The sequence below is a fragment of the Peromyscus maniculatus genome, chromosome 1 (assembly GCF_049852395.1).
Source record: "Peromyscus maniculatus bairdii isolate BWxNUB_F1_BW_parent chromosome 1, HU_Pman_BW_mat_3.1, whole genome shotgun sequence".
Taxonomy (NCBI): domain Eukaryota; kingdom Metazoa; phylum Chordata; class Mammalia; order Rodentia; family Cricetidae; genus Peromyscus; species Peromyscus maniculatus.
The window spans coordinates 154,041,935-154,063,495 of NC_134852.1; the positions used below are offsets into that span (position 1 = coordinate 154,041,935).

At 47.3% G+C, this 21,561-nt stretch overlaps 1 protein-coding gene and 1 pseudogene across 4 annotated transcripts in view; one reads left to right on the forward strand and one right to left on the reverse strand.

Moving 5' to 3' along the window:
- The window catches only part of Cars1 (cysteinyl-tRNA synthetase 1), a 53,022-nt gene that overhangs the window by 13,665 nt on the left and 17,796 nt on the right, over positions 1 to 21,561 (reverse strand). For all 4 annotated transcript variants that reach the window (XM_006977311.3, XM_006977312.3, XM_076555774.1 and 1 more), the window contains 3 exons: positions 4,587 to 4,727; positions 3,488 to 3,576; positions 1,996 to 2,117 (listed from right to left, as the gene is read on the reverse strand). In XM_006977311.3, coding sequence (XP_006977373.1) covers positions 1,996 to 2,117; positions 3,488 to 3,576; positions 4,587 to 4,727 — 352 coding nt within the window. The remainder of the gene's footprint in view (positions 1 to 1,995; positions 2,118 to 3,487; positions 3,577 to 4,586; positions 4,728 to 21,561) is intronic.
- LOC102906799 (ubiquitin-conjugating enzyme E2 L3 pseudogene) lies at positions 8,969 to 9,362 on the forward strand (annotated as a pseudogene).

Here is a 21,561-nt window from a genome sequence, read left to right on the forward strand (position 1 = left end):
ACCTTCCTTCCACCTCAGGTTTAGGCCCTGGACTGCAAGGGTCTACCTGATCCTTACTATTCTAGGCTAACTTGAGATCTAAATGCAGCTCCATCTTTCAGTAACTGAGTGTCTAGGCTCGATGTTCCTGAGCTGTGGTGGTGGGAGGCACTGCTAGGGCATCCTGAAACACCAGCTCCAGATGTGGGACATGTACTGAATGCAGAATGCTTGAGCAGGACTCCTGCCATCACTCCAGGCCCAGAGACAATCACTATTACATTCTGGTGTGTTCATCTGCAGAATGAAAATAATCTTTTCAAGGGAGTTGCAGATAACGAGGCACCCAGGACAGACCTCAGCCTGGCTCTAGCTCCTTCCTGCTGTTCCTCTGCCAGCAAGAAGCATCCAGAACCACAGCTCTCAAGGCTCTACATCATGCTCTTTCAGCTAGTCTCTAGCTGGCAGCCAGGCTTTCCATGTTATTTAATGTGTCTTCGGAGAGCCAGAGTCTAGCTTACAAAGTCATTCACTAACTGGGCTTTATCTTTCCTCCATTCACTGCTCTTCTCTGCTGTCTGACTGCCCAGCTCATTTCCTTTCTCTCTGCTTATTCATAGCCATGTGTGCTTAGTGGTCAGCATTACACCTGCCTCCCGTGCCTCTGGGCTCCTTTCCTCTGAGGGACTCAGGAGTAGAAACCTCAGGTAGCTTGCCAGTCTCCCACCCTGCAGTGTGGAGGCCCGCACACCTGCACCTTGGTCAGACAATAAGAGGATTGTTTGGGACTCCTCTCAGACTTCCTTCTGCACCTGGCCTGTGGTCTGGGGGCTGGAGAGATAGCTCAGTGGTTATGAGCACTGGCTGCTCTTTGAGAGGACCTGGGTTCAGTTCCCAGTACCCACACGGTAACTCAAAACCTTTCTGTAATCCAATTTCAGGGGGTCTGACACTCCTACTTTCTAACCTTCTTGGGCACCAGGCACACACGGTGCTCAGGCATACATGCAAGCGAATACCATACACATTCAAAACAAAATTTAAACAGGGAAAGATGCTATGATTCCTTCAACCACGTCTGATTGCATATTAGAAACTTTTGCTCCGCTGTTAACCGCTGCCTCCCAACCTCTCTGTTTCTGTAAAGTATGCAAGGCTGGCTCTCGGCATGGGTCAGTGCACAGCCCTGGAGCCCTCTCAGCTTTATCACCGTGAGTCATCTCTTTAATACCGAACACTACACCTATCCAGCACTGGGCCCGGGATCAACGCTAAACTGGCTTAGCTTCTCTCTTGCCGAGGTTTCCGTGTTTTCTGTTGAGCTTCTCAATTCTGATATTTCTTTAGAAAAGGGCCCCACAGCTGCTATTTCTATACAAAGCCTACATTTGTATGGCTGGTTCAACCTCTAGAAACAAGGGGTCAGTGGGAGATCTGGCATGAAAGTTACTCCTCATCTTAACAGTGTGCTTTCCCAACCTCGGGTTTTGTGAGACTGTCCTTAGCTTCAGTGGGTAAAGACTTCTGAAAAGTGTTTTCATGCGGTTCTGCCTGATCCAGGAAGACACTGACACCTGTGTTTAAAATACTTGGAACAAGATCACCAAACACACATCACTGCACACATATCTAAGCCACACACTGTCACAGTAGGGCAGGCTCTGAGGCCTCCGTGTCAGGTGTCCCATCAGAACAGCTTAGGACCAGGCCCAGGGTCTCTGTGTCAGGACAGTGCAGTGTTAACTTCTGTTTCTTAAGTGAGTGCTAACCTCTCTGTTTAAGTGAGTGCTACCCTCTCTGTTTAAGTGAGTGCTACCCTCTCTGTTTCTTAAGCGATGCTGTCTTGAGCAGAAAAGTCCTGGGACTCCTTTAGGGGAAGCAGCCTGCTCTCCATGTGCCTGTGGAGTGTACATGGGCACCCACCATGACCAAGAAGTAGAGACCTGGTGCAGGCCATGAGTGAGGAAGAGCAGCTTAGCTTTGCTTCCACACTGCATGTGCTCTGTGAGCTCTTACCTTCCCCTTCCTGAAGAGCTTTCTGGTCCCCAACAGCCTCAGGCACCAGCTTCCCATAGGAGTGCTTTTCACTAGCAGCAAACTTAGCTGTGTCGAAGTAGACGGACCCATTTGAAGCATAGCTGGAAACAAGAGGAAAGGGGTCTCAGATACACACCACAGCACTGGTGAGGAAGCAAGAAGGGCCGGAAGGGCCGGAAGGGCCAAGGCCACCAAGGCTCTGCTTTCTGCAGCTGGCCAGAAGCCCTAGTTTCATGGGCTGAGAAGGAGAAACAGGGATGACTCCTGAGGCAGAGGTGGCTGGCCTCAGTGTCAGGTAGGGTGTCCCTCACAGACCCTCTGCTTGGTGTACTGTAGCCATTTGATTACATCCCCACTCGATGGCACAACCCCAAGACACACCTTCTCCTCTCTCTGTCTGCATTCTACTTTGTGATCCTGTCACGGCTCTCCATGTGACTCTAACATATTCTAGCACAGAGGAGTGTCCTCTCTGACCCAGGCTGGCCACTTGGCTGGACCAGTGTCTCCTGCTGCCCTGCAGCCATTGGTCACGTGGGGTGAGGGAGCACTGTCTCTTCGGAGGTAGCTCTGTAGCAGGCACTGTGAACAGTCCTCTCTTCTCTAGCCTGTGCAGCCAACAAGTAGAGAAGTGACCTGAGGCCAGGTCCGGGAATGCAGTCAGCCGGTGCCTAGGGCTGCCTGCAGCACCAGGGTCCCATCCGGAACTCCCTTTGAGGAGCCTCTGGAAAGGCTAATGTTAGTGATGTGGGAAAGCTTCCAGTTGTCAGACATGCTAGAGCAGCAACCCTGAGCTTGGTAGTGTCTACACTAAAATCACAGCCACCAATAGGACACACGCTCATAAAGTGTCTAAATGGTACTTTGGGGCCCTGCAGGGTCCAAGCTTACGATCATGCCATTCTGGCCCCAAAGACCTATGGTCATCACTGTCAAGCTTCCAAGCAGATATGAGGCCAGGTATTCCTGATTAACGTCCAGGGGAGGACACTGGGCCACTCAGAAGAATTCTCATTGCTCAGATGGCATGATGTTCCACACCCTGGCTGGTTTAGCAGGAAAACAGACAGGGTAGACAGAAAGACCTGGTCCTTTCCTGCCTGGGGCCTGTAGGGGGAGGAGCCTTAGGACACCTGAGCATGGGCCTCTGGGCAGTCATGAGGACCATGACAGTGCTTTCAGAGAATGGCTGTTGGGAGCTAGCTTGTGGCCAGTTCTGCCTCTCCAGCTTGCTTCCTGACTCAATTTTCCCAGTTTCAAAGCTTGTGACAATGGCATGGACTATGTATGTCGTGAACCAGGCAAGGGCTTCATCTTTAAAGCAATCCAAGTTCTTACAGCAGAGCTGGAGTGAAGTGCAGAGTTAGGTGAGGTTCAGGGCTGAGGAGTGAGGTGTGGCCTCCCCACCTAGACTCTCTCTTCCCATGGAGCTGTGTGGCCTGGCAGGGGAAGGGAGGTTTCTCATGCTCACCCATAACCATTGTCCACAATCTTTTGGACGAAGTTCACAATCTCTGGTACATACTCGCTGACCCGGGTCAGGACATCAGGAGGGAGAACCTGTGGGGATAGAGTCTCAGCGCTTTCTCCCGACCAGCCTGAAAGCCTCAGCCTCCACTGAGTACACTCCCTGGAAAGTGCACGACTGTCAGAACCGACAGCACAGACGTGGCATCCCTGCTACTCGGGGGACCAGGGCAGGAGAATCACAAGTTCAAGGCCCACATGGAAAGCTCATCGAAACCCTGTTTCAAAATAAAAGGCAAGGGCTGGAAAAATGTTTCAGCAGGAAAACAGACAGATGGCAGACAGAAAGATCTGGTCTTCCCTGTCTGATGCCTGCAGGGGAGGAGCCTTAAAACAGCTGAGCATGGGCATCTGGGCAGCCATGAGGACTGTGACACAAACCTGTCCTGCCTTCTGGGAGGCCTACCCAGTTGATCCTATTTGTTTGCTTATCTTTTTTTTTTGAGACAGGGTCTTTCACAGAGATCTACCTGCCTCTGCCTTCCAAGTGCTGGGATTGAAGGCGGTTTATTTTTTATTTTATTTATTCTTTTATTTTCTTGGTTTTTCGAGACAGGGTTTCTCTGTGTAGCTTTGAGGCCTATCCTGGAACTCACTCTGTAGCTCAGGCTGGCCTAGAAATCACCAGAGACCCATCTGCCTCTGCCTCCCAAGTGATGGGATTAAAGGCGTGCGCCACCACTGCCTGGAAGGCTATTTATTTTTGAGGCAGGATCACACAACACAGTTCAGACTGGCCATGAACTTGAGATCCTCCTGCCTCCTGAGTGCTAGGAGCACAGGACTGTGTTACCACAGCCGGCTTCCACCCCAGGTTTCTGACGTCTTTTCTAGGCAGTCCTAAGCACCAGGCATAGGAATACACATGAAAACACTAAAACAAGGAGAAGAAGTATCTCCTCACCCCTCATTCAAGTTCAACTCACTGATCTTGCAAAATGAAGACACCGTGGATCACAGGCTTTGTGGCTTTACCAAAATCAGAACGTGGAAAGCAGGGCTTGGCCTAAGAAAGCAAAGACGAGGCAATCCAAGACACTCACATTCAGGGCTTCCATGTCTTTGTGGAACTCTTCTTCCCAGAACTTGGGCAGTTTGGAGAAAATAGAATTGTCAGTCACCTCGCTGCCATCTGTGGAATCCAGCCAGTCAGAGAGCAAGTCCTTTGCTTCTTCCAGCAATACCTAAGAGAAAGGATAGCCACACATGGGCTAGGTTTCATGCAAGCACACACAGATGGTAGGAACCGCTCAGTGCTCTGAGGTCAAAGCCAGTCTTGCAGAGCAGGATCCATGAGCCGCCATCTCCCACTGTTGGTGTGAAACATGTTCCAACTGTACTCATGTGGGGTGAGAAAAGGGCTGTCCTCGCCCTTCTAGGATGAATGTCTTGAGCACGTTACCTTCAGCAGTGTCGCGCTGTGAGGCCACTGGAGTCTGCACTCTATCACTGGAGCACAAGGCAAAAAGCAAAGGGAAGATGGACAAAGTGCAGATGACCTGACAGAGCAAGGGCACCAGGGAGGACAGAGGGCTTGGGACACTGGCAGGAAGGATGCAGGGAGCCACTGCTGTCAGCGTTCCTGGAAGCGTTCCTCTTCAGGGTGCTCACTCTTCCCCACGTGAAGGGGCAGGGGATACAGAAGAGGCAAAAGCAATCTGGGTGCAGTGGCTTGTGCCTTTACTTTAAGCACTAGGGAGGCTGAGGCAGGAAAACTGCTATGAATTTCAGGCCAGCCTGCAAGATCCTGCCTCATAAACAAACAAACAAAAAAACGAGGAAGCCAGGTGGAGCATGCATTTAATCTTAGTACTTGGGAGGCAGAGGCAGGAGGATCTCTGTGAGGTGGAGGCCAGCCTGGTCTACAAAGTGAGTTTTAGGATAGCCAGGACTATAGAGAGAATCTATCTCAAAAAAACAACACAGAAAGGAAGGAAGGAGGGAGGGAAGGAGGGAGGAGGGAGGGAGGGAGGGAGGGAGGGAGGGAGGGAGGGAGGGAGGGAGGGAGAAGAGTTTCCAGATAAGTAGTGAGTGTCGACAAATGTTACATCTAGAAAAATATAACCTTCAGATGACAAACAACAGCAAGCTACAAGAAGATATGGAAATAGTTCAGGCAGGTGTGACCACAGAAACAAGTGAAACTTGGAGATGAAGTCTACTAACCACTGAGCATTCCAGAGGACAGGACAAGGGGATGGAGACAAGTAGTTAGTGGGACCTGATGTTGCAGAATATTTGTTTACACTGTCAAGATGTGTCTTTACCAAGATGCCCTATGATTGGTTTAACAAAGAGCCGAATGGCCAATAGCTAGGCAGTAAGAAGTTAGGCGGGACTTGCAGGGAGAGAGAGAGAAGACTCTGAGAAGAGAGGCAGAGACACCAGCGAGACAGGGAAGAAGTCAGACCCATGGTTCAGAGCAAGCCACATAGCAGAAAGTACATTATTAAAAACAAGTTAATTTAAGTTGTAAGAGCTAGTTGGGGGGCTGGAGAGATGGCTCAGAGGTTCAGAGCACTGATTGCTCTTCCAGAAGTCTTGAGTTCAATTCCCAGCAACCACATGGTGGCTCACAACCATCTGTAATGAGATCTGGTGGCCTCCTCTGGCCTGCAAGCATACATTCAGAACACTGTATACATAATAAAGAAATAAATCTAAAAAAAAAATAAAAAATTCACTTTAAGCTGGGCAGTGGTGACACATGCCTTTAATCCCAACACTCGGGAGGCAGAGGCAGGTGGATCTCTGTGAGTCTGAGGCCAGTCTGGGCTACACAGTGAGTTCCAGGACAGGCACAAAAACTACACAGAGAAACCCTGTCTCAAAAAACAAACAAACAAACAAACAAACAAACAAAAAAAGAGCTAGTTGGGGAAAAACCTAAGCTAAGGCCAAACTTCCATAATTAATAATAAGTCTCCATGTCAATATTTCTGAGCTCCTGGCCCAAAAGAAAGTTCAACTGCAACTAGAAGTCACCTAAAATTGGCTGAGACCAGAAGGGCGGGACAGAGCTGGGCCTCTGCCAGGAATCCTGAGGGAGGAAAGGAAGCAGCAGTCCAGGGAAACACTGCAAGGACTTGTCAGAACTCAGGTGACAGCTTGCAGGTGGCACTGCATGCATACCTGGGCATCGTATGAGACAGCAGAAAGCCACCAGAGTGTCTTTAGAAGGAGGAGCTAGACCGAAGACACAGGAAAATAATTTATAGGACAGCGTCCTGTCCTCAGTTCCTGCTGACATCGGGAGCTGGCAGCCAGTAGGGCAGTCCTAGGGCTCAGAGAAAAGTGTACCCAAGGAGCACCTCCTGCAAACCCTCTGAGACCACACCGAAATGGACACTATTGTAAGCAGTCAACAGCTGGGCCTCCCACTAGAACTCTCAAACAGAGAGGACTCAGAGGCTAGTCACACTCCATCTTGTCCAGGGGAAAGCTGGCTCCATGGGTGGCCCATCCCCAGGAAAGTGGGTGCCATCAAAAGCTCATCCATTTAAAGATCATGGCACCAAAGCCAGTATGTGGCCTGAAGCCTACACTGACAAGTTCCTGGGAGCTCTGGAAAGGCAGGCCACTGAGCCCAGCCAGCACCCACCAGCAGGGGCTCTAGGGGACACCAGAAATCTGCACTTTTTAAAAAAAGGTTTACTTCTATTCATGTGTATGCACCTGCCATGTGAGTATAGGTATAAACGGGGGCCAGAAAGGGGTATCAGATGCCCTGGAGCTGAGTTAAAGTCGTTGTGAGTCACAGTGTGGTGCTGGGAACCAAGCTTACTCTTTTGTTGTTATTTTGCTTTGTTTTTTTGAGACAGGGTTTCTCTGTGTAGCCCTGGCTATCCTGGAACTCCCTCTGTAGACCAGGCTGGCCTGGAACTCACAGAGATCCGCCTGCCTCTGCCTCCCAAGCGCTGGGATAAAAGGCGGTGGCGCACGCCTTTAACTCTAAATGCACTCTTAACCACTAAGCCATTTCTCCAGCCCAGAAACCTACATTTAACAGCTACAGGAGACAGGACCAACGGATGCTCAGGAACTCACGAAAGTGAATCTGACTTCAGTGACGAGACTGAGGTGCAAGGGTGCAGATGGCTGAGACACCTAACAGAAGCTTGAGAAACAAGAGACCACAGTGTGTGGCTGGGAGCTGGGAGGGAGCACTGTGTTCTGACCTGTACTACTTGGAAGCCCATAGCCCAGCAACCACAGAAGAGGCCAAAAGAAACCAAGACACTGGGCCTCACACTGTAATTCCAGCACTTGGGAGACTAAGGAATGAGAACAGAGGTTAGCCTGGGCTACACTGATTTTTAAGGTAGACTGGCTGAGATCACTCCGCAGACAGAAAGCAGGAGGTTAGATTTCAACAGCTGCTGTGGGCCGCAGAAATATAAGAACTCAGCTGGTTATGGCAAAGTCACTACCTGAAGGGATCAAGGAATTCTTTCAGAGGAAGCCAAATTCCAAGAAGATTTTGGTGTTACTTGGCTTGATATATATGTATATATATATATATATATATATATATATATATATATATATATATATATATATATATATATATATATAGAGAGAGAGAGAGAGAGAGAGAGAGAGAGAGAGATCTTCTGTTATGAAAATCATGTGTGCCTTCATAGTTTTCCCAATTGATTTTTCCCTAAGAAGGGCTAACAGTGTAGACTGATTTCAAGGTATTTAGAGAACAGCCTCAGGAAAGGCTTCCTGGAATCAGATATCTCCCTTAGCCACTTTCAATGACTAACAGTAATAACAGTCCACATGCTAGTCTCCTGATTTAAGGTAAATTTCACAAGGACACACCACCTAGGTGAGGTGGACGTTAATAGCTATACACAATTTAGCTTGGACCCTCCTTTCTGACAGTCTTATTAACTTCATAGACCTTTAACTCCTTGTCTAACCACTTCTACGAATATTTAGATAACCTTCTGTGCTGATAGCTATGCTCAGCCAGAACCCCAGTTCAAGCCTCCCTGTAATTATCGTCATTGGCAGCATCCGGCCAGGTCCATCCCCAGATGAAGGAAAGTACCTTATCAGAGATACCTCTGTACCCTCTAAAGAACAGACTTAAGCATCCAGACTACCCATTTGAGAAGGCCTGGCGGATGTGCCAATTAAGCTTAACTTCCTCCTATCTCAAATCTTACCTTTAGTTCCAGATCTCCCTTTAACTATCACCAGAGGCACCTAGCTGTACACAGGTTGCCTAGCAACCGAGCACACCTTTCCCCACCCTGCAGAAAAGCGGCAGATAGCTTGGACAGATGGGAGCCAAAGGAAAAAAGAAGACAGTTTTATTTTCTCCCATTGACCTAGCAACTTACAGATTTTTGACATTTTCTACCAATCACGTTTAAGATTACAGTTGAGGGAAAGCAGCAGCAGCAGATCCAAGATGGCGGTCAGCAGGAGGCTGATGAAGGACAACCCGTACAACAAAGGGGCCTTTAGAATTGAAATCAACTTTCCAGCAGAGTATTCATTCAAACCACCCAAGACCACGTTTAAAACCAAGATCTATCACCCTAACATTGATGAGAAGGGGCAGGTCTGTCTGCCAGTAATTAGTGCTGAAAACTAGAAGCCAGCCACCAAGACCGACCAAGTAATCCAGTCCCTCATAGCACTGGTGAATGACCCCTAGCTTGAGTACCCACTCCGGGCTGACCTAGCTGAAGAATACTCTAAGGACTGTAAAAAATTCTGTAAGAGTGCTGAATTACAAAGAAATATGGGGAAAAGCGACCTGTGGACTAAAATCTGCCCTGAGTGATTCCAGCAAGTTTGAGCAGAGCCCGGAGCCGTACACAGCACCCCGCAAAGCAGGACTCTGGAAAATTGACACAGGCCACCACCTGGCGTCCCTTGTGGCAGTTACTAACTTTCTACAGTTTTCTTAATCAAAAGTGGTCTAGGTAACCTGTAAAGAAGGATTAAAAAATTCCAATGTTCTTAAAAAAAAAAAAAAAAAAAAGATTACAGTTGAGCACATAAGATCCCTCTTCTTAGATATTACCTGAATTTAGCCTTTAGTTAATTCATTAGTCACTTCCCTTTTGGACTGCAAATGATAGTTAACAATTACTGCCCCTCTATGTGATTCTTATCACCCCTCCATTGACACTGGAAACCTGGTGGTCACTGCCTGAGGAAAATTCTTACCTGCCTTTATGACTCCAAAGAATTCAAGCCTGGTGACCTTGCTCGAACAAGGGGATTGCTATTGCTTGGGTTTATAACTGGACTCCTGAGAGACTTGGGGGAGAACGGAGAGATGGAGAACAGAGAGGGACAAGGAGGATTTTGTCCAGAGAGAATGGGGGGGGGGGCGGTGAGATGGAAGATGAGGAAGAGTCAGATGGGGAAGTACTAGCTGGGTAAGAACGAGATGATAAGGACCTAGATGAGGCAGAATTAAGATGAGAGAATTAAGATAGAACTTAGAGGGAGCAGTAGATGAATATAGAGAGAAGTCAGGCAAGAAAGGAGCTAAAAGAGAATAGAAGCTTGTAGAGAGAACTGACACAGAATAATGAAGTGTATGGACTAAGGAGTTTCCTGTGCATAGAGTCATTTCTTTTCATCAAAGATTAATTACCATCTGGTTGTAGATTCTTCCCAGACCCTGGGAGGGGACTATTGAGGGGCTGGACCCCCATAGTCCTCGATACCTGAAGCCATGAACAGACTTAACTGTTTAGGTACTCAGGGGACTGATAGGAAGTAAGGTTTGGAGCATATCCAGGGAGAGAGGTGTCGCTTCACAGAGGGTTGCCCAGTTAGAGGCTCAACTCTCAACTATTGAGAGGTAGGTACGATTTTTGGAGACCTCTGGAGTATCAGCTACAATTAGTCCTCACCGAAGGATGCTGCAGATCCCAGGGACACCAACCCCCGACTCCCCGAGTTTGGAGCGGTGAGTAGCCATGAATTACCGCCCCCCCCCCCCCCAAATAGTCAGAATGAGTCTGAAGAGAAAGAGCTTCTGATAGCAGTTACAGGACACAGGCTTAAGACACAAGGCATTTCAGTCAGCTCCAGTCTGTTTACAGGCTTAGATAAGGAAGCAACAGACTATTTTAATCCCATAAGGTCTCCTAAAAAACATAAGGAAAGACTTAGGGGACTTCTTAAAGCCGCTGACCTTATAGAATGGATTACTGGCAGACTATGATAAGCAGCAGAGATTCTAATTCCTCCCTTTTAGGGAGAAACCTGCCGTTATTTCTTTGGGGTCTTGTAAGGAGGTAACACAATATTGTCACACTATCAGAGCTCCTGAGATGTAAACTGGAGCTAATGAAGTTCACTATGTTCTCCATAGAAGCAGCAGCATCCTGCTACAGCCTTTTTTATTTTTTTGTTGCTAAAACTATTGGAATCTAAGGGCTAATTTGAGCCCTAAACTTCTCACTCCAGCAACTTTCATTTCAATGACAATGCAAGCTTCACAGCCAGAGCCGGTTTAAAAACTTATGGCAACTCCCAGGTCTCCTAAAAGTGTCTTTCTCTCTCTCTTTCCTCTTTTTTCCAGACAGGGTTTCTCTGTGTAGCTTTGCGCCTTTCCTGGGACTCACTTGGTAGTCCAGGCTGGCCTCGAACTCACAGAGATCCACCTGCCTCTGCCTCCCGAGTGCTGGGATTAAAGGTGTGTGCCACCTGATGTTTTGTTGAGACTCCAAGGATTCATAATTTTGCTCTGACAAAATTTACCACTGTTATACTGCTAACATGTCTAAGATTCTGTCTATTACGAAGGTTCTTCTAAGCTCTAGGAGATCAGAATTTGCCAATGCTCACAAGCCAAGAAGGACTGGGAGGAATGCAACTTAACTACAGTTTTTATCTCCCACTTACAAAATTTCTTTTTCTTCTCTGGGGTGGAAAGGAGCCTTCCCTCTCCCTGGCCTGGTATCCCCTTCTCTCATGTGCTAACCACACATTTAATATTCCATAGGTACACGTAAGAGAAAAGGTTTCCTCTTTAAAACTCCTCGGCTGCATGTTCTACCATGAATACATATATTTATTTCCAGCAGAAATTCTAATCATTTAAAGAGTTACAGATTTTCATCCTCTGGACCACGGACATGCTGCATGTCTAGCTGCAGATCTGCATTCCATCCTCCGGCCCACACAGATGTGCGGTCCGGTCCGGCTCAACCCTGCATCACGCCCTCTAGCCCATGAGGCAGAAAACTCTGCTATACTGCATATCTCACAGAGCCTGAAACAGCCTGTGCTTCCTGGGTTTCCACTGCATTCCGGGCCTCAAGACTCTCACAGCTTCACCCCCATATCAGCAGGAAATAACCATGAGAGACTTCTACAGCCCCATTGTCACCTCTTTTTCTGAACTGAACTCTCCAGCCTAGGGACTGAACTGCCCTAAAATAATGTTCTATTACTAATTGTATAAATTCTGCCCGTGATCCTGAATTGTATGTACTACCAGACATTCTCCTCATGTATTTATGACAACTGTTCCGTATGTAAGTCTTGCTATGAATACCCTGACATAGGTTATTACTGTTTTTCATAACTAGTGGTTTAATATTCCATTGATTACAAATTTAAATTAGATAAGCTTCAGCTGCAGCCTTGGTCCCACAGGTGCTCAGACTAACTCAGGTAACTCTTTAACTGTGCCTCCTTAAAATACAGGTTAACCAAATTTATACCACTAACCAAAGATTAATAGAGTTAATGTTCCAAACTAACCATTTCTTTTTGACAAGTCACAATCATAGTATTCAGACACTTCTGACCATATTATGCTATACTAGCTAATGATAGATTTTTATGTTACTCCTCTACTCCCTTACAAGGTCAGAGATGTTCTAACTATATATAACTATACCCAACAGATGGCTAAACTAATTCTCAGCCTGTCATCTATATAAACTATTGATTATAAATATATATAGTACTGATACAATATTGATTAAATATCAATATTAATCATTACATATCATTTTCAAGTCATCTCCAAATTTAAGTTTATCTACATATTCACTGCCCTAGAGAGAATTAAACATTTTCCTTTTTTTCTAAACGAAAAAATGGGAACTGCTGTGGGACACAGAAATATATCATAAGAACTCAGATGGTTATGGCAAAGTCACTACCTGAAGGGATCAAGGAATTCTTTCAGAGGAAGCCAAATTCCAAGAAGATTTTGGTGTTACTTGGCTTGTTATATATCAGCTGTCTTCTGTTATGAAAATCATGTGTGCCTTCATAGTTTTCCCAATTGATTTTTCCCTAAGAAGGGCTAACAGTGTGGACTGATCACTCTCTGCATATACACATTCAAGGTATTTGGAGAACAGCCTCAGGAAAGGCTTCCTCTGGAATCAGATATCTCCCTTAGCCACTTTCAATGACTAACAGTAATAACAGTCCACATGCTAGTCTCCTGATTTAAGGTAAATTTCACAAGGACACACCACCTAGGTGAGGTGGACGTTAATAGCTTTACACAATGTAGCTCGGACCCTCCTTTCTTACAGTCTTATTAACTTCATAGACCTTTAACTCCTTATCTAACCACTTCTACGAATATTTAGATAACCTTCTGTGCTGATAGCTATGCTCAGCCAGAACCCCAGTTCAAGCCTCCCTGTAATTATCGTCATTGGCAGCATCCGGCCAGGTCCATCCCCAGATGAAGGAAAGTACCTTATCAGAGATACCTCTGTACCCTCTAAAGAACAGACTTAAGCATCCAGACTACCCATTTGAGAAGGCCTGGCGGATGTGCCAATTAAGCTTAACTTCCTCCTATCTCAAATCTTACCTTTAGTTCCAGATCTCCCTTTAACTATCACCAGAGGCACCTAGCTGTACACAGGTTGCCTAGCAACCGAGCACACCTTTCCCCACCCTGCAGAAAAGCGGCAGATAGCTTGGACAGATGGGAGCCAAAGGAAAAAAGAAGACAGTTTTATTTTCTCCCACTGACCTAGCAACTTACAGATTTTTAACATTTTCTACCAATCACATTTAAGATTACAGTTGAGCACATAAGATCCCTCTTCTTAGATATTACCTGAATTTAGCCTTTAGTTAATTCATTAGTCACTTCCCTTTTGGACTGCAAATGATAGTTAACAATTACTGCCCTCTATGTGATTCTTATCACCCCTCCATTGACACTGGAAACCTGGTGGTCACTGCCTGAGGAAAATTCTTACCTGCCTTTATGACTCCAAAGAATTTAAGCCTGGTGACCTTGCTCGAACAAGGGGATTGCTATTGCTTGGGTTTATAACTGGACTCCTGAGAGACTTGGGGAGAATGGAGAGATGGAGAACAGAGAGGGACAAGGAGGATTTTGTCCAGAGAGAATGGGGGGGGGGAGTGAGATGGAAGATGAGGAAGAGTCAGATGGGGAAGTACTAGCTGGGTAAGAACGAGATGATAAGGACGTAGATGAGGCAGAATTAAGACGAGAGAATTAAGACAGAACTTAGAGGGAGCAGTAGATGAATATAGAGAGAAATCAGGCAAGAAAGGAGCTAAAAGAGAATAGAAGCTTGTAGAGAGAACTGACACAGAATAGTGAAGTGTATGGACTAAGGAGTTTCCTGTGCATAGAGTCATTTCTTTTCATCAAAGATTAATTACCATCTGGTTGTAGATTCTTCCCAGACCCTGGGAAGGGACTATCGAGGGGCTGGACCCCCATAGTCCTCGATAAACAGCTGTCCCAGAAACAGGTCACTAAGTGAGGGACAGAGGTAGGCTCAGGAATTTGGCCTGACTGGGAAAAATGGCATGAAGCTGAGAGAAAGCAGAGACAGGATTTCAAGTCCATGCTGGCCATCCAGCAAAGAGGCCAGTGGGCTTGGTTACTTCTAGGGACTAAGTCGCCTTCCACATGACAGGAGACAAAATACCTCATAGCAAAAACCTGAAACCCACAATCAGATGGCCTCAAAATGTATAAACATGGAAGTGCTAAAGAAGACTGGATTTTAGCTCTAACCCCAGCCGTGAGGACCTGCAGGAAGTATGAAGTGTTGCGCCACCCACACAGCAGGTATGAGACAGAAACAAAGCACAGGCTCTTCTTAGCTCCAGACTCTGGCGTCCAGAGGGAATGTGAGGTCGTGACAGCAGCCAGGAGAGCAGGGCTCAGCAGAGAGGATACAGTTGACAGCCATGGAGCCAGCAATGTGACAGATAATTAAAGAGGCTGGTGGCCCCACCAGGGACAACTCCCAGAGGACCAGTCATCATGCTTTACCTCTAGGAACCCCACCAGGTCTCACGTTTGATACTGAGAGAGATGGGCTTGTGTTGCCTGTGGGACAATGGAAGGTTTTTGAAGCAGAGAGAAAGCCTGCCTGCCTAACCACCCTGGGCTTCATGTCCCCCAGAAGCCAGGCTGCAGACATAGCCAGTGCTGACACTGTGAGAAGGGGGGCTAACAGGTGTTTAGGTCACCTGCCTTTGGTAAACAAATTAATGTGCACTGTGTAAGGGTCAGAAGTGGCCTGCCCCACACACACCCTCTCTTTCCATTCTGCCCCTGACAGTGGATGATGGAGGATACCTTGGCCCAGAACTTTCCAGGCTCAGGAATTATAAGGAATAGATTTCTGTACTTTATAGCTTACCAAGACTCAAGTGTTTTGGTATAGCCACACACAGTGACCTATGACACTGACTTCAGGAGAGCTATTTAGCCAATGAGGAACCTGCCAGAGCTTCATCAGAGCAGAGAATATACCTGGAGAAGGAAATCTGGCCTGCTCCGATCAGCTTGTTCCAGATAAGCAGAGAAACTAACTGAAGACTACTGGTGAGGGCCACAGTGCAGGCAGAGATGTCATCATGTATCAAAGAAGAGGCCCCAGGGTTGCCTCTCAGCACTGACAGGCTGTGAAGAACAGGAGGGGGAGCTTAGAAGAAGTCAGGTCACTAGGGTGGTCCCTTCCCATCTCTGCTTTCCAATAGCCACAGAATGCTAGGTGGTGGCGCATACCTTTAATCCCAGCAATTGGGAGACAGAGGTAGGACAATCTCTGAGTTTGAGGCCAGCCTGGTCTACAGAGTGAGGTCCAGGACAGCCAGGGCTATACAGGGAAACCCTGTCTCGAAAACCAAAAACAACAACAAAAAAGCCAAGAGCCACAAAATGAACAGCATCCTCCACCCCCACCTCCCACCGTGGTCTGTGGTTCCACTCCAGACCCAAAGCATCAGGGCCAACTAAGGACTCACACTCCTGAAACTGAGCCGTTAGCACTTGTCTCCTTATAGGTCGGTTCCCTCAGGAATTTGTCACAGTAACACAAAACTAACACATAAAACAACCAACCTTATTTTTAAAAAAGAAGAAAGAAAACCCACTCAGCGTGAGTTGGTGAGATGGTTCGGCAGATAAGGACACTTGCTAACCAGGTTGACGCCCTGAGTTCAGTCACTGGGACCCACATGGTGGAAGGAGAGAATCAACTCCTGCAAGCTGTCCTCTGACTTCCTTGTTCATATAGTGGGATGTGCACCCACCCTGACAAATAAATAAAAAATATAATTAAAAAAAATCACTCCACAAATTGGTATAGTAGTGTGGTGGTTAGAAGGAGGCTGTTCCCCACAGACACAGGTATTTGAAGACTTGGTCCCTGATGGTGGTGCCATTTGGGGAGGTGGAAGTTCATCAGTGGGGGTGGGCTTTAGGAGTTTATTGAATCACTCCACTTCCAGTTTGCTCTCTCAGTTTCCTGCTCTGGCTCCCTGTTGCCATGCCTCGCCCATCATTCTGGACTTCCCTTCTGGAAACATAAGCCATCACTCTGCACTACACCCCCCAAACTCCTTCCTTAAGTTGCTTTTGTTCATGGTGGGTTATCACAGGAACAGAAACGTAACTGCTACAAGTAGCAACGGACAACTGGAGATCCACATTTTTCTTTTAATGTGCATTGGTGTTTTGCCTGCATGTATGTATGTTAAGGGCGATGGATGCCCTGGAACTGGAGATACAGACAGTTGTGAGCTGCCATATAGGTGTGGGGAATTGAACCTGGAAGAGCATCCAGTGCTCCTAACCACTGAGCCATTGTCCAGCCCTAAGAGATCAACATTTTAAAAAATGTTCTTTAAAGTAGCTCCAAAACAGTCATGAAAAGGTGCTTGGTAACACATGCCATCAATGAACTCAAATTAAAACACAGCAGAGCCAGGTGGATCTGTGAGTTCTAGGCCAGCTTACTCTACATAGTGAGTTCCAGGACAGCCAGGGCTAAAGAAAGGTCTTGTCTCAAAATAAAATACAACACAGCACAGGGGCTGGAGAGCACTTGCTGCTGAGCCATGATGACCTAAATTTGAATCTCAGCACCCATAACAGGTAGCTCACAACTGCCTGTCACTGCAGATCCAAGGGACTGGACTCCCTCTTCTGACTGCTGCACAAACATACACACATACCCAAAAGTAAGTAAACCCAACCCAATTCCCATAAGCCCCACACCTACGATGGTGGCAGAGTCTTCTGGACTCTGCTGATGACACTGCAGTGGGGACTCTCTCAAGGCCAGTGGAGCTCAGAATGGTGCCAACACTTTAGAAGACAGTTGGAAGCTTCGAAAGAAATAAGCATTCATTTGCCGAATGATCTGGCAAGCGCATTCACTGTTATTTATCCAAAAGAGCTGAAAACTTAGGTCCACACAAAGCCCACACACAGCTGTCTATAGCAGCTCTATTCCTAACTGCCAGACCTGGAAGCAAGACACCATTCAGATAAATGAATGGGTGCATCTAGACAATACGATATGGCATATTACTCAGTGCTAAAAAGACATGAGCTATGAGGCCACGAAAAACTTAGAACACAGATTTCTAAGAGAAGCAGCGGTACTGTGAAATAATTACACAACACTCATCTCTAGTTTCTTACACAAAGCCTCTAACTAGTTTGGAATTTCCTGGGTGAAGGAGCACCTTTTGTTCCATTGAGGGCACAGCCTTGAAGTGGGGTCTGCTTGTCAAGAGAGTCCCAGCCACCAAGGTCACAAAAGGGGAGGATGGAAGGCTGGGCTGACTATCAGTGGCTGTCCACAGACTGATCAAGCACACCTGCATCATGAAGGCTCAAAGAAACCAAAGAAAGTGGGCTGTGGTGGTCACATGTGCAATTCCAACAGGAAGCTGAGGCAGGAGGATAATCAGTTTGAAGCTAGACTGGACTGTGAAAAGACCCTATGTCAATAAGCAAAAACAAAAAACAAACAAAACAACAAGAAGAAAAACCCCACAAAAAAGCCAAAGGACACAGTTGGGAAGTTCTGGGTAGCTGAAGCTGGGCCTCAGCCTCTGCACGCTTTACTAATAAGCCAGTGAATGCATCTCAGTTGTTTCCCTGAGTTCGGTGACTGGTCCTGGCAAACCGACTGAAGCTGAGGAGGAGGACTATGAGGACCCTGGATTCACAGCTGACTAGTCACAAGGTAGGTGACAGCTTATTACTTGGGGTTGGCAGGTGACGTTGTGAGGCCTTCACCTCCCAGGCTCGGAGGCCACCTTCACTGAGTGTCAGAAGTGAATGAACTGCAGGGTGTCTGGCAGATGTCTCTGGAGGATCGGTGGTGGTATGTATGGAGGTGAGGAGGGGGAATCTCTCACATTTTGGTGTGAAGCCAGTCTGGAAAGGAACATTCCATGCAACTGCAACCCAGTCACACTTGGGGAAGGCTCGTCTATGGAGACACAGGAAGTTCAGCAGCGACCAGGAGCTCAGGGGAGAGAGGAGCAGGTGGAGCACCCACAGCCTTAGGTCTGTGATGATGGAGCCAAGTCCTTACCCATGGGTCCAAACCCACAGGGCACACAGCACATGTGGTCACCTGTGTAATCCCAACGTTAGGGAGCTGACTGTAAAGCCAGATAACCACTTATCAAAGCAGGCTGCCAGATGGTAACAAAGGCATGACTCTGGTGGGTGCTGCTGGTGGGAGCAGCTGTGTGGGGAGCAGGAACCACATGATACCTCTCGTTTTTTTTTGTGTGACTCAGAGCCTAGTCTAAGAAATATCTTTTTTCCCCCGAGACAGGGTTTCTCTGTGTAGCTTTCCGCTTTCCTGGAACTCACTTGGTAGCCCAGGCTGGCCTTGAACTCACAGAGATCCGCCTGGCTCTGCCTCCCGAGTGCTGGGATTAAAGGCGTGTGCCACCACCGCCGGGCGAAATAGCTTTTTGTTTGTTGATTTGTTTGAGACAAAGTCTCACTTTGTAGACCAGGCTGGCCTAGAACTCTCAAGAGCTCCATCTGCTGGGTCTAAAGGCATGGTAAAAATAAGATCTTTAAGCAGCAAACAGCCAGGCCTGGCAGCACAGACCTACAATCTTAGCCCATCTGAAGGCTAAGGCCTCAAGACAGCATTCAAGGCTAATGTGAGTAACACAAGGAGACTCATCCACCACTCCAAAGAGGGGAGGAGAGAAGGCTGGTGCTCGGTAGCAGAGAGCTTACCTAGCATGTATGAAGCCCTGGGTCTCAGCTCAACATAGAAGGAAGGAAGGGAAGGCAGGTGGTTTGGGTAGAACAGGAGATGCAAATGACCCAGCATCAGCGGACCTTCTTCTCAGTAGACTTTTAACAGTTGTATCAATAGGATGAACTGTCAAAAAAACTGTCAAAGACACACAGAACCCCACCACACAGCTGAGGGACAGGAGTGCAGCACAAAGAATACAGAAGGCCCTCTGGCATCAGTGTCCCCAGCCTGACACTAAAAGCCAACCTCCTGCTTAGGCGCACAGGACACAGTCTGCTGGGTGAATGAATCTCACCCAAACAGCAACTAAGTTGATGTGAAAAGGGCAATCCACTTAGAAATAAGAAACAGACCTTTCAAAAGGTTAGAAAGGTTATCAAAAGCTGCTCTAAGCATGTGCTATCAGGACCAGCACACAAGGCCTGGAGTGATGGTACACACCTTTAATCTTAACCATTCCTTTAGTCCCAGCTCTTGGAAGACAGAGGCAGGCAGATTTCTGTGAATTTAAGGCCAGCCTGGTCTACATAGTGAGTTTCAGGACTATGAAGAGATACACAGTAAGACCCTGTCTCCAAAAAACAAAACATCAAAACCCCCTACTTAAAACAGAAAATGAGCTCCACCTATTAAGGAGTAAGACAAAACAGAGCAAAGAATGAAGGCTAGAATGGAGAGATGAATTGCTCTTCCAGAGGACCTGGGTTCGGTTTCCTGTATGCATGTGGTGCTTATAAACTCAACCAGGCGCACACACACATAAACTTACAAATAAAATTTTTAAAAAATTCTTAAAAAAAAAAAAAAAGAATGAAGGAAAGAGGCAACAAACAATGGGCAAGGATTGGTGCTGCAGACAGAGCCAGAGGACCAACAGACCTAGAGGCTGGTCTGGAACGTTCCACATGCCACAGGATACCACCAGCATTTGCTTCCGCTCAGACCGGCAATAGGTGCTCCTGCTGGGCTGGACAGTACAACTGACCGAGTCCACATAGGAGACATGCAGAAAGTCCTGGTGCAGGGCATCCCCTGCCTAGGGGAAGGCAGAATCCTCATTAACCACTCATAAAGTAATGTGCACAACTTCCAGGGGAATTCTAAAACTTTACACCTTTGAAAGAAAACCGGGGTGGGGGGTGGGGGGAAATGGGGGGCAGCACACGCCTTTAATCCCAACACTCGGGAGGCAGAGGCAGGCAGATCTCTGTGAGTTTGAGAGGCCAGCCTGGGCTACAGAGTGAGTTCCAGGAAAGGCGCCAAAGCTACACCGAGAAACCCTGTCTCGAAAAACAAAGAAGGAAAAAAGGAAGGAGGGAGGGAGGGAGAAAGGAAGGAAGGAGATTTCTTGAGACAAAATAATGTTCATTCATTCCCCAAAAAGGAAAGAGCTGCGAACAGTGCAGCAGGCCTGCAATCCCATCACTCAGAAAATGAGGCATGGAGCTGAATTCCAGGCCACAAAGAGTTCTAGGTTAGCTTGAGATATATAGTGAGACCCAAGACTCAAACAACAGGGATAAATCTGGATGAAAACTAAGGCTCTCTGCTCACTGAAAAGCAGTGGCAGGAAGGCTGTTAGACAGGCATGCTAGCAATGTAGTTAAGTGAAAAGCTTCGGTGGGCGGAGATGGTAGGATGCTTACAAACCATTCAGAAAAAAGCCAACAACCCCAGAAGGAGCAGGACAGGGGTCTAAATCACCACACACAAGAAAGCAGCAAAACTGTCTCAGGAGACTTTGGGAGAGGCATTACCTCCAAACACTCACTTGACTGATACAAAGGAAAGAAGGGGAGACCAGTGAGGCAGGTGAAGGTGTTAGACAGGCATGTTAGCAATGTAGTTAAGTGAAAAGCTTCGGTGGGCAGAATGCTGGGTGTGGCCACTGGCGAACTCACAAGCATCTATGTGAGAAGGAGCAAGGCTGCCACCTTGAGGACGGCCAGGTTCCCTCTGCTGAGCAGCTGGTGCCTGGCCCTGCTGCAGCAGCCCCCTGGGCTCTGCTCTAACCCTGGAGACCATGGGGATGGAGCCCTCGCTTTGCTTCCTGGAGTCTAAGCTGTTGACTGTGCTGATGTAGAAACCACAGCCCTGACAGCCGAGGCTCCTGTGGGCTTCCCTGGGAGATGCGGTTCCTACATGGCTGATCTTTCCAGGGCAGCACGGGCTGTGTCCTGGGTGTAGGTCGATTCAGAGCTGTGTATGAAATCTTGTGTATGGAATCTTGCAGCATCTGCCTATTCTCAGCATGATGGTGTCTCACCTGCGTCGCTGTGACCAATCTCAGAAACATTACAACTCCACACAAGTCCCCAGGGGTCCTTCAGAGAACCTGGGAATGTATGGTCAGGGTTGGGGACTCCCAAAAGTCATCCAAATATATGGTCTAATAATACTCAGCAATTCTACATGCTAGAATATGTCCAAAAGAAACTCTGAGGAACTTGCACAGAGGCAACACACCACAGACAGT